At 39.2% G+C, this 13,723-nt stretch overlaps 2 protein-coding genes across 3 annotated transcripts; both read right to left on the bottom strand.

The window, feature by feature from the left end:
* Positions 1-528: 528 nt before the first annotated feature.
* On the bottom strand, positions 529-4,005 carry RB195_020597 (uncharacterized protein; the record flags this gene model as incomplete). Its single annotated transcript, XM_064188963.1, has 8 exons — positions 529-732; positions 796-859; positions 1,442-1,548; positions 1,626-1,719; positions 2,224-2,318; positions 2,415-2,552; positions 3,407-3,501; positions 3,969-4,005. The coding sequence occupies 8 exons, from the start codon at positions 4,003-4,005 to the stop codon at positions 529-531; spliced, it is 834 nt and encodes a 277-aa protein (XP_064044844.1).
* A 1,938-nt stretch (positions 4,006-5,943) lies between these two features.
* Positions 5,944-11,541, bottom strand: RB195_020598 (uncharacterized protein; the record flags this gene model as incomplete). Of its 2 annotated transcripts, none has more annotated exons than XM_064188965.1 (9): positions 5,944-6,017; positions 6,254-6,398; positions 6,459-6,522; positions 6,610-6,716; positions 6,793-6,886; positions 7,922-8,016; positions 8,695-8,832; positions 10,064-10,158; positions 11,484-11,541. In XM_064188965.1, 9 exons carry the CDS (start codon positions 11,539-11,541, stop codon positions 5,944-5,946), a joined length of 870 nt encoding a protein of 289 aa, XP_064044845.1. The 2 variants fall into 2 exon arrangements, with proteins under 2 accessions (XP_064044845.1, XP_064044846.1); XM_064188964.1 differs by lacking the exon at positions 11,484-11,541 and adding an exon at positions 11,377-11,413.
* Between the last annotated feature and the right edge of the window lie 2,182 nt (positions 11,542-13,723).

Here is a 13,723-nt window from a genome sequence, read left to right on the forward strand (position 1 = left end):
TCTTTTTGTTTTTTACATTGGCTATTCATGATATAATCTTTTTTCTGCTTTTTTTTTGTTTCATCTTAAATATTAATTATTATTATTGTTAGTATATTTATTATTATTTGTTGTGTTTATATATTCATTATATTATTGTTATTGTCTATTGTATTTATTATTGTTTTTATTGATCTCTCACTATTTCCCACAGGGTTTGTTACTACCTAAAGTGACCTAACTCTTTTTCTGTGCATTTTATTTAATGGGGATGATCCTGAATCGCTTCGATTAGATGGATCCAAATTGTATTTTTCGCAACTTTGCAGTTCTGTTGTTGTTTTTTTTTCTTCTGCTCTTTTTGCTCTTTTTTTTTTGTTTTTCAACAGGAAATGAATCATTCACCTCTTTGATATGTACCAAAGAAAACTGGAATAAATATATTTATTGAAACTCGGAAATTTCTGATGAAAAAGAAATAAAAATTGCTCCTTTTACAAATCACTATTAGATCACGTGTTCATGAAATTTCTTCAGAAAAAAAAAACATTAAGAAATCAGGGCTCTTCCTAAATCATAGGTGTACATTCCCATAATCAACGAAGAACCACCGTCAACGACAATCGTTTGTCCAACGATAAACGATGATGAACGACGATCAGCCAGAAATGCGATCACGCTGGCGATTTCTGATGGTTCGCCGAATTTCCCACGTGGAATGCAATTTCTTTGTGTACCGTAGAAATTATACGCCTAAAATGTGGATGTATGTACTTTTATTGCGCACGTTTCTAATCGTTTTCGTCAATTGCTTACCTTTTCCGATTGTTCTTTCGTTAAACCCATACGATTTAGGAAATGTGTCTTTACTAGGCCAGGACTGAAAAATGGTACTTTTTTTTTTCTTCAAACTAGGTAATGGTTTATTCTTTTGTTTATTTGTTAGGTCTTTCTTAGCTTATTTATTTTTCTTTTAATAAAAAAAGCCCTAAATAAAATTAAAAATTAAAAATTAAGATAAAAATTCCTAAAATAGTTCCTAAAAAAATAAAAAATTCCTTTACCGTTTCATTAGCCGCAAAATCATAAGAGATGCGCGTCGATCGATAACGTCGCCGGTATCGATCGGCGCTGCCCGCCTAAGCGTCAATGGACCATATTGCAAACGCGGGCGACATTTTTCGCACTGCGCCAATGACGCAACGGGAAGAAAACAGTGTCAAGGACCAGGCTAAGATAACCCTGCTTACGCAAAGTATAAAAACACTTGCACAATCGCGGATGTATTTGAACTATTAAATTATTCTTCAAAATTATCGATCAAATTATTATTAAACTACTAGTTATACAATTATTAACAATTAAACGAGTAGAGATTAACTTCTATAAGGAAAAGTTAGTAAAAAAAAAATTAAAAAAAGGTTAAAGGTAAAAAACCTCAAATCCTTATGGACAGACTTACCTCACTCCATTCACACGTACACCATGTCGAATTAGGTCCAGCGATAAACATCTGGTTAACTGATCCAGGCTCGCCTTCGCTATTGGATAATACGGTGTTTCTGGGTACTGAAAAGAGCTCAATTCGTTTTAATCAAAGAGATGGAGAGAGGGGAAGGAATCGAAAAATACAGAAATAAACTTACTCCAAAGTTCAGCCCCATGATGCTGCTAACATTCACAACTTCTCCTTTACTCTTAATCAGATGAGGTCGAGCCACGTTTGTGAGCTGCAGAACACTAAAATAACGCATTGTTTGTGTGCTTTAGATGGAAAAGTTTAAAAAATGTGACCTTAGGCTATTATTTCGTAGTCATATTTTAACATGATCACATTTTCTGCGGGACAATTTTTCCAGTTATCCAAGAGAAGTACATACTTTCAAAAACGAGGAATTTTCTATCCCTGCTTTTCGAATTTTCCAGAAAAACTTTTTTTTCGTGAACGCGAAGCACTTATGTTGTTCATCAAGACAGCCACGATGCTCAACTGAGAAAGCAGAAACAGGAGCGTAAGAGCCCCAGCTAGGACAGGGCATGAATTGCAGCGGACGCGTCGCGGTCCTCCAGGCAAACATGGCGATATCGATTAGTTTGTTCCACAAATCCCTTTTTCTTTTGCTGCTTCGCTTGCTAATTACACCGCACAGCTGCTATGCAATTCCTCTTCTCTGTCCCTCCCCCAACAGAAGGTACGTCGCGCACATATGGTTGAACGCGCTCAGTGTAGACTATAAACCTGACCTGGTTAGATTTAGATCCATTGTATCCCTATAGGCATCCTCATTATTTTCAAAACCTGTTTTTCCATGCGTGATTGATGCACCGGCGTTATTTACCTAAACTAGTAAGCATTCAGAGAAAAAAAGTAAGATAAAAATGGAAAAATAAATTTAAAAGTAGAAAAAAAACGAAATAGAATTAAGCGGACATACCAGGACATCTAGACGACCCCATTTCGTAACAGTACTTTGCACAATCTTCTCACGATCACCTGCTTTCGTTACGTCCGCAATTACACAAAGAACGCGATCCTCTGGTACGCCGATATCAGCAATTGCATCAATTGTTTCCTTAAAAATTAGTAGTAGTATTTTGAACATACTCGAAAATTCTGAAAGAAGTATTTTGTTTTTCTTTTAATTGTCAGGAAATTTTATTTATTTATTTATTGAAAACACCTGCAGTTGTGTCAAAAACAAAAAAGAAAACAAGATGGAACAGAGCTTACCAGAATTTCGCCTGAATTTTACACAACAACACTCCTAATTTTGTCCCAAGCCAATTCCCATATACTTTCATAAATTTATATTTCATCATTTTACTCACATTTTTCATATTATTCTTAGTGTAATAAATATAGATATATAAATATTACAACTCTAGGTAGAACAAGCTTCATCATTAATAGTAACAGAAAATAATAACAAATAATGAATAGTGAATATAAAAAAGTACGAGAATGAACATACAAAAATATAAGGATAAAGTCCTTGGCGTACAAATTTGCTTGGGATGCATCAACGCGTTCAACTGCAATTCACAATCGTTTGAGGTTCAGGAACGTGTGTCTAGCCGGTATACATGGTCCTGGGTGGTGTAGCCAATGTGTCAGGTCAGTGTTTGTATCCTACCAGACAAGTCTGATACGTAATTTATCGACTTCGAAGAGGTGAAAGGCTTGGTTGGCACCGGGACGGCTTCGAACTACCGAAAGATCGTGCAGAGCCACAGCCAAATCTCCTACCAACTGCGAATATAATACACAAACTTGAAGGGGTATTATAGTCAGAGCTGAGTTTGTTTCTCATTTTTTTCTACTCCATTTCTCATATGCTGCTTCGTTTAAAATTCTCTCGTTTCTTTTTTTTTCGTTGAATTCCTTTTTTTAAACCTAATTACCTTGCAATACAATACTAATACACACCTTGGCACCTTTCTCATTTCGTCCTGTAACCGTCACTCTCGCTCCTTCCTTTGCGAACAATAAAGCGGTGGCGGCACCGATACCCGATGTGGATCCTTAACATTTTTCCAAATGAATTAATCTGCCAGCACTATGAAGCAGAAAGCTGAGGCACAGAAGGAAAAAAAAACTTCCTAAATCAAAAATCTGCACTTGAAATAATTCTCGAAATCATTCGACTATTCGAATAATCACATGTCCGAGAAGCTGCTCTGTTCGAATATATTCGGATTCGACGAACTGCGGTCTTCAAATATAGCCGAATAATTATACTAAATGTCACAGATGAGGCGTCTCTACTCAATAAATTCGAATAGATATTCGAGCACGTTCGACTATTCGATCCCTAGGTCCCGGGAGTATTTGTGCAAAATTCGACTATTCTAGTGGATTTTTGATTCCGAATCTTGGGAACGGAATACTATTTGGTGTATTCAGATCTGATTATTCGAATATTCACTCGTTGAATTTGTCCCCAGTACTGTGTTGATAACTTATCAGATAATTTCTTCGAAACACCCACCTGTTACGATGACAACCTTGTTTTTAAATCTCGTCATCTCGAAGTGTTGTTATGAGATGAAGTCCTAAAGCTTTTAATTTTTTTTCGAATGAAATATGTAACCGACTGGTTGTGGATGATGTTTGATGTCAAGTGCTCAAGGAAATTCCAGGAAATTTTTCGGAAATCACACCTATTCCTTTCTTATTAATCATCGGCGTAGAGATCGCAGAAAAACGTACAGTACATGACAATACAATTGAAAGACAACACAAACAAGAATATTCGAAAAGAAATCCTTGTATTGATGGGTCGTTTCCGAATTATTCATTAACGCTTGGGTAAGATCGCGACTTAACAGTAAGCTGGTCACTTTTCAACGGTTATTTTCCATGATTTCCCAGTTTTTCAGGGAATTCTTACTTAATGGGTTTATTATTATTATTACTGTTATTTCTTCTCTCTTCGAATATAGCTCGTAAAAGTCGATTGGCACCAGATACGCGAAAAATCGCAGTGTTCTCAGTGCTTTGGAAGATATGATCGAAATCGCCTGTCTTCCAGATTTTGTTCGTTTAACTTAGTCAGGTTACCTCTAAAGAGAGGTCGTTCAGAAATCTCACCACAATAAATTCTACAGAGGATTCTTCTGGAATTGTGTGTACTATCAACAGCTAGTTTAAAAGATCCTATTGAAACCGACCGTTTTCCAGATTTTCCTCGCTCCTAATCAAAATAAATCCCTCGGAAAATTCTTCTAAACTTCTTTCTTGATATTTCACATTAATTGAATAGATTAAGTAGACGAATAAGAGAAAAACAAGATGACCGAAAGTTCTACTGTAATAATTCTAGTTTAATTCGAAAAAATAGATAATAATTCCAGAATAGCTTACAAAGTATCCAATAAATTCTTAGCTCATATAAATAAAAGTTAATCTTTCCAAGGGAACTGCTTAGCTTCTGATTATGTTGCTTGGATTTGAGCATGTTATTCTTGCTAATTGAGGATTTCCAGTTCTCATTGGGACAAAATCTCCGAAGAACGGTTTATTTTCATAAACTGAAAAGTACTAAAAGTGCAGAAACCCCGGCCTTTTTTCTAAGATCTAACATCACATGAGTGAACGATGAAAGGAAGAAGCAAAGATGGATTATGAGCAGTGGGAGACAGTGTCGGCCATTGTCAACGACATTCGCTCACATAACCACTCATCCTTTTTCTTCTTTTCTGGAATAGTAGGGAGACGCGTCGATGATGATGATTCGCGCCTAAGTGCCTGCGATTTGTGCATGCGCCGGGATGAAGAATTTGATTGTGATCGTATTCATACAAGTGCAACGCGCCTATCCATGACGTGATGGAAAAAAAATTTATTTCATCCATTCATTTTATTTAGACAGTTTATGGTTTAAAGTACATCATGTTTTTTTTAATTTGAAAAAAAAGTGGATGGAAAGGTTTTGCTTAAAGGAAACTTTTGTGCAAAGACGAGAAAAACTGGACGAAGATACACACGCCATTGTGTCCCTTAATTTTTCTCGTATCCCTTCGGAAATGCTAGTCACTCACCTAGATTTTTGTGCAAAAAAGTAAGGTTACATATATAAGGTTATATATGTAAGAAAACAAAAGTAGATTGAAAGAAAAAGACGAAATAAACTTTCTGAAAAATCAAAAAAATAGACTTTTGATACATGGAAGCGCACCTGAGAACCTTCAATGACTGATATTTCTATAGTTTCATCAAGAAACAACAACGTTAAGTTGGCTTACTGTAGTGCCTTGGACTATATAGCCATTCTAAACCCAATTATCTCATTAGGTGTAGCGCAGTCGGTAAGAGGTTCCGCTGTGACTGCACGATCGATCGATGGTTCAGAATCGAACTAGTGCCAACCAAGCTTTTCATCACCTTGCAATCGATAAATTCGTACCACATTTGTCTGGAAAGATAAAAACACTAACTTGATGCATAGGACAAACCCCCGGAGGTCAGTAAGACTTCATAAATAAAATGTTTATGAAATTCAAACGATTCCGAATTGAAGTGGACACGTTGGCGGATCCTAAACAGATTGATTGAGCCAGACGATTTACACATTATCCACTCTATGATCTCAATATCTCTCACATGAAACGACTGAATTTTTATCCGTAATAAAATAGAACACAAATAAAATAGATAGAATAATAACCAATGTTTCAGAGTTTCCATAAAATAAACATCTTTACAACAACATAAATTATGAAGTGAGCACTTTTGCTAAATCATGTGCATACGATCCCATAATCAATGATGTACCTCCGTCCGCAACAATCATTTGACCGATGATAAACGAGGACAAACGACGATCGGCAAGGAATGCAATCACATTAGCGATTTCATTTGGTTCTCCGGACTTACGACGAGGACACGAACTCTTTTCCTTCCCGAAGAAATCGTACACCTACAAATCTAATCTATTCAATTGACACGACACTAACAATAGTATAAACAACAAACGTACTTTGTCCGATTGTTCCTTAGTCATACCTTCGTTCGTCATAAAATTCGTCTTTACGATGCCAGGACTACAAAGTCAGTAAGGTACATTTCAATCAAAATTTAAATGATAAATCCATTAAATTATTTTAAAAAATAGTATTAAACACATTCACCTTACTCCATTTACGCGTACATCATGCTCAATTAAATCGATCGCTAGACTTCTAGTTAACTGATCCAAGGCAGCCTTGGAAATGGCATAGTATGGTGCTAGAACGTTCTAAAGAATTTTCTAAAGAATAATTCATTACTTCATTACTAAGAATTATTATCGTTGCGATGTTAGCAGAACTTACTCCAAATTTCAACCCCGAAATACTGCTAACATTCACAATTTCGCCTTTGCTTTCGATGAGATAAGGCCGAGCGAGGTTTGTAAGCTGTAGAACACTGAAATGGAACAGGAGTTCAATATTAAAGAAAAAAAAACAAAATGTCTTTCAAAAATAGACTCCTTAGCACTTTTTTGATTCTTTCAGAAGTGTAACTAAGTCAGTCGGTGCTCTAAAACTTAGAAGATCTATGATATGTACGCTAAAGCTACTAAGAGAAAAAAGGATATGGAGCTTCCAGAAACAAAAGCACGGTTGTGGTTGAGTGCCCCCGACTACAATTTTCCCCTAACGTCTTCTCACAAATCAAATCCCTTCCAATAAATGTACAAATCCATTGATTTCCACTTTGATCAGCAAAACCTACTATTAACGTGAAGTGCAGACACCTACTAATACAAATGTCCCAATGCTTTAACCTACGTGGATATCTCACACTATATTTCCTTAGTAAAATTAGAAAGTTTGAACCTTGAAATAAACTTACAGTTTAAAAAAACCACTTTACGAAGTAGATACACGAAAGTAGAAATTAGTGCAGATTTTCGAGTGACAACTTTAAAGGAATGCATTTGAAAAGTAAGCAAACGCAATCACACTTCACAGAAAAATCCTAGAAGGATATCATAATAAAGAAAATAAAAAATAAAAAAGAAAATAGAAAATACTACAAGAAAATATAGTATAAGATATCCCGGAATTTATAGTTGAAACGACCTGAAACTCGTTGCAGTTGCGTAAATGACTGCGCTCTAAGCGGTGCGGTGGAGCATAGCGGTTGGGATCGCATAAAACAGTAGGGATTCTCGCTATCGTCACCCATCGCTGCAGTTCGCCATGGTCCCACCTCCATTCCAATCGCTGTCTCCACCGCACTACTTCGAGCGCAGCCATTTACCAACTGCACCGTGCTTCATGTCGTTTTGACCCGACTATAAGTCACTCAAGTACATAAACACCTTACTTTGAGGTGAACCCTGAGGGATGATAAATGTACATACAGCTATAGAAAACACTTCACTCCACCTCAACAAAATACTAGTATGGCAAAAAGAGGTTTTTTTTTCAACAACTACATAGGTGTTGGTCGTACCTGTTCAAATTGATATCCATTGTCTTATGGTAAGCATCTTCGTTTGCTTCAAATCCTTGCTTTCCATATGTGATTGAAGCGCCCGCGTTGTTCACCTAAATCATAACTATCTCGTTATCTTTACCACTTAATCGCCATATTTCCGCTTGGACTGTACTTTATATGTCCAAGCGTAAGCTGGCTGGAACAGAATTTCCGGCTAGGACCGTACAATAATATGTGCACCATCAAAAAGTTGTATCGGCCCATAAAAACACACTACTTTTTGAAATTAAAGTAAACGGAACTTTCTTGTGCTCTACTTTATTTGAACAGAACCAAGATTGTTATTCACTTTTATTCTGGCTAACGTTTCGGCATCATCGCCTTGTTCAGAGCCTGGAAAATCAAATACACATGTAATCTATTCCCTCAAACGCCTCGTCACACCACAAGATATGACTTAGCAAAGGGATTGTTTCTTTTTGAACATTCTTGAATTTTCCTGAATTTAGAATGTACTGTGGTCAACATTGTCTGTAAACAACAGTGTATGATGGAGGATAGGCAGACAAGACTATAGCGGTGTCCAACACCTATTCTTCGCGTGTAGGAGAGCAATCGTCTTTCCAAAGAATTTAAAGCTGGGACTCTACAAATTTAACTTACCGTAACGGAAAACACTAATTCAGTGCCTACTTCTAATCTCGTCTCGTGAAATCTCGCCACTTACTGGATAACCCAAAACTTCTTCTTAATCAGACGGAACATAAAAATTAGATTAACAAACTTACGAGTATATCCAAATGACCCCATTTCGCCACAGTTCCCTCAACAATCCTTTGTCGATCATCCGCCACTGTCAGATCAGCAATTATGCAATGAACATGGTCATCAGGCGCACCGGCTTCAACTATTTTGTCGTGTGTTTCCTAAAAAAAAACATTTTTTGTTAAGATTGACCCTATTTCCTACAAATATTCCAAATTACATACTTATTACACGCAAAAAAGCAACCATCTCATCATAAAAATGATCAGAAAGAGGTTCGAAAGCAAAACAAACCTCAAACAAACAACAAACAACAAACAAACAAAGATCAAATGAGGCAAAGAAATGTAATGTGGTAATACTCATCTTGGTTTCTGCATGATCTCTTGCAACCAGATATCCCTATGTTTACACGTTGACAAAACTATTTGCTCAAAAGATCCTCAATCTGATAAATGAATTTTTTCTTTTTTTTTTCTAAAAAAAAGCTCAAACAGCTTAAAGTTCTGGAACGACATTATAATCCATGTCACATTAGTTAGCTGTACTGTGCCGATCAACATCACTTCCATGCAAAACCGAGGGATCAATTTCTAGAAATAAAACTCAAAATTATGACGGTGAGTTTAGTAATGAGAGGAGACTGAAATTGGATTGCAGTTTTCAAGGAGCTTCGCGGTCGCTAAGATGTAAATTTATGTAATAAGCATCTTGAATAAAAGATGGCTAATTAAGGTCATGTCAAAACGACTTGAAGTTCGGTGCAGTTGCGTAAGCGGCTGCGCTCCAAGCAGCGATGCGGTGGAGCGCCACGTGAGGGATCAAGGAGGGACCCTTGCTGCGACCACTCATCGCTGCAGCCCGCAAAGGTCCCACCTTGATCCGAACCGCTAGCTCCACCGCTTCGAGCGCAACCGCTTACGCTACTGCACCGAGTTTCAGGTCGTTTTGATCCGATTAAAGCATCTTCGTGGAACCGAAGAACGGAGACCACGGTAGTATTGATCTCGAGGTTAACTTTACAGTATAGTTTCTTAGACAAACTATTAGCTAAAAGATTCCCTAGGTCATATGTAAAAAATGAACAAAATCTATGTATGAAACAGTTACTTACGAATAACAACCAATTTCAATTTTTTTTTTGTCTTTTACTTCCTGTGACACTATGGAACTTCTACCTGTACTTCTTTTACTTCTGTTTGCACTACAGAACTGTCACTGTGTCGCTCAAAAACATCAAGAGGGCATGCAAGATTCGTTGCAACACTACTGAGACCCAATAACACTCGCAAAATTGGAATCTTCCAGGGGGGGGAGAGGGGTAGTGAATCACATCAAAATCACAATCCCGACTAGGAATTTCACCAAGAAAAGATATAAAATGAGAACAACCTTGACTCCTCTCTCGTTTCTACCTGTGACTGTTACTCGTGCTCCTTCTATCGCAAATAGCAATGCCGTAGCAGCACCGATACCAGACGATGAGCCTTAATTGCTAATTTTTTTTCCGGAGATATATTTGATCGCTGAAGCAAAAACGGGGAAAAAGAAGTAGGACAGGGCAACCCAAAAAGTGATCGTAATGGCTATGTAAGCAGAGCACGTTTTCTTGAGGTTTGAGCTACTAAACATTGCGTTGCCTCACTTAGTAATTACGTCAAATAGCCACATAACAACTTTAATTGAACCATTATAATCTTTTGTCAAAATTCGTCGTAATGGCTTCCTAAGCTCCTGTACGGAAAGCTAACACACGGAAAAAAAATTGCTCAGAATTCACTGTGACTTCCAGCTGGTTGGTTAATCTGCAAATCCTCTCTTTTTTTTTAGTTACGTAATATTTCCAAAAAACCCCCGTGAGGTCGAATTAGCGAGAGCCTGCCATTTATTTGCATAACGGCAAAAATTGCCCGACGTTAACTTACTTACTCCTCGTGATTCCACTCTAATTACTCTGTAGATGGAGCTTGCATCGGAGTTTAAGGAAGAATTTGACGAGTACTTTGCTGATCGTGGATTGCTATGGAAGCGGTGGTCCCCGTAAAACCTTTAAAGGCATCACTCCACGAATCTGAGGTGGTACGGATTTCAGGTGGAGTATTCGTATACGGGATGGGAGACTATGGAGAGGGGGGTGATTCCGTCCATTTCTTCCTAATTGCCGCAAAAAGCGGCCCGGAAGATACGGTTTCAGGCGTTCTGGCGCATTATTTCCTACAGAGAGTTCGACTTGAGCGCGCCAGCCTTGTGCGGCGCCGCATCTTCCGGCTCGTTTTTTACGACAATTAGGAAAAAATGGAGGAAATCACCCCTCTCTCCATAGTCTCCCATCTCGTATATGAATACTCCACCTGAAATCTGCACAACCTCAGATTCGTGGGGTGATGCCTTTAAGCAGGGGGATACGAACGGTGCAGATGTGCGTCAAAAGTTCAAATGCTAAAAACAACAGTGTAATTAAGGTAATTACACTAATTAGCGTTACAACTAAATTAACCAAGCCCACTTAGTGACTCAGACCTCAAGAAAACTGCTTGGGTAGCCGACTTTATGGGTCCTCATCCACCTCCCCAACTTCGTTTTCCCTCAAAGAAAAAAGAACAGTAGAAGCTATGTTGAACTACAAGCAAATGGTTGAAAGGTCGATTGAAGTAGAGAAAAAAATAAAAAAAATCACATCAGAGAAACTTGTATGAGTCACTTACCTGTAACTATGACAACTTTACCATCAAATCGTGACATGAAAATATTGAAAGACTTGAGTAACCAAAGAGTACACCACAGCAACACACTTATATTTGTATTGAACTACCGAAATACATGGCGACGATGTCGTAGCGATTAACCGAAAACTCCACCCTTCCCGACATTGTCAAACACTAACATCAAGTAGCAATGTTCTTTGCTTCATCTGCAAATGATGTAAAAATATAGAAATCTCGAAAACAGACATATATTTTAGAAATTGTTCAGAAAAATTCCGCTGTTAATCGCTAATCTAATCCCAATGAGTAAGAAATATGGGGCCACCGCTTAGACGAATGTCCAAGAATTGAAGTGGCGGTGGCCACTCAGTATGTTCAAGCCCGGAGAACTAAGAAAACAGAAATCTGCGAATACTAGTTCTTAGACCTCTTATCAATTTGTTCTTATCCATATTTTTTTAGGTTTGTCCAAGGATTACTGGAAGAGTGTTGGTGTGTCACGTTGGGAACAGGTTTCACTCACTCAAAATCTCAACAATGTATTTGCACTAGAACTTACATTTGCTGGAGTACTGCAGTTGTTGCGAGTGCAATGACATGTTGACACTGAGTGACAGTGGCGGTGACAAGATTCTTTATAGTAGGGTCAGAAAGGTGCGGCGGAGCATAGCAGATAGGATCGAGGGAGGACCCTTACTGGCGTTAGTCTTCGCTGCAATTCCCGATGGTCCCACCTCGATTCGGGCCGATTTCTTCACCGCACCGCTTCGAACGGAGCCGCTTGCGCAACTATAGCCGAGTCAAAACGACATAAATCAGCTACGTAAGCGGCTGCGCTCGAACCGGTGCGGGTGAGGCAGCGGTTGGAATCGCGGTGGGACCGTGGCGAACTGCAGGGATGGGTGACGGTAGCAAAGGTTCTTGCGCGATCCCAACCGCTACGCACCACCGTGCCGCTTCGACCGCAGCCTACGCTTACGCAACTGCTTGTGCTTCATTTCGTTTTAACCCAACAATACACCGTTCTTCATGCGTTTTGGCCTCTACTACACATATTATATCAAAGGTTGACAGCGCTACGCGAGCATCCCACGGCGCAGGCGAGTACGGTATTTTTTTGCCATTATCACTGATGCGGACTCATCAACGAGCGATTAAAGGCATCACTCCATGAATCTGAGGTGGTACGGAGTATTCGTATACGGGATAGTAGATTATGGAGAGGGGTTTGATTCCGTCCATTTCTTCCTAATTCCCTTAAAAAACGGCCCGGAAGATGCGGCGCGCGCAAAAGGCTGGCGCGCTCCAATCGAACTCATTGTAGAACACAGTGCGCCGGGACGCTCGAAGTCGTATCTTCCAGGCCGTTTTCTCCGGCAATTAGGAAGAAATGAACGGAATCACCCTTCTCCCAATAAGCTACGATCCCGTATACGAATACTCCACTGGGAATCCATACCACCCCAGATTCGTAGAGTGATGCCTTTAAAAAGAGCATCGATATGTACTGAACTGTAACGTGGTGCTGCACCATAAATTAAAATCTCTTGATCAGATTGTAAAGTCAGACCCTCTTCTAGACACTTTTTCTAATGCGTTATGAACGACTGACGGTACTGTCTGCATTAATTGCAGTCAGACATTTGCAAACAAGCGAAAATGCACGAGCTATAGTCGGGTCAGGACGACAGATGGGCACTCAGGGGCGGCCTTATTTTCGGAAGTAAGTAACTAAAGGGGCCCTAAGACATAAGCATTAGTCTTAGAGGATCTATGACATGTAAGGTAAGGTAACGAAGAGAAAAAAAAAGATAGACCGTCCAGAAATTAAAGCGCCACCGAGTGGCTCCCCCAACTACATTTTCCCTTGAAAAAGTCCCCATATATTCCGAAAAGGTGCCGTCGCCCAGCACATTGTCAGAGGTAATATCTTGATATGTCTACGATTTTCGCAGAAGGAACATTGAGTTCTTAGCTAGCATCCGCTCCGCCACACCGAAGTGCATCTACTTCTGAGTACGTAACCAATAAATCTGCCTTTGGGAGGATAAAGTGTAGTTGCGGTGCATTTGCGTACGCGCTCGAAACGGCGCGGTGGAGGCAGTAGTTGGAACCGAGATGGGACGTCGCAGACTGCAGCGATGTGTGGTGTCAGTAAGGGTTTCACCACGCTCCTAGCCCCCACGCTTCACCGAAGCGCCTCGAGAGAAGCCGCGTGCGCCATTGCATACGTGCTTCAAGTCGTTTTGACCCTACTACATAGTACGGTCAAAACGACATGAACCACGGTACAGTTGCGTAACCGACTGCGGTTGAAGCGGTGCGGTCGAGCGATGATCCTTGATAG

The sequence above is a fragment of the Necator americanus genome, chromosome II (genome assembly GCF_031761385.1).
Source record: "Necator americanus strain Aroian chromosome II, whole genome shotgun sequence".
Lineage (NCBI taxonomy): Eukaryota > Metazoa > Nematoda > Chromadorea > Rhabditida > Ancylostomatidae > Necator > Necator americanus.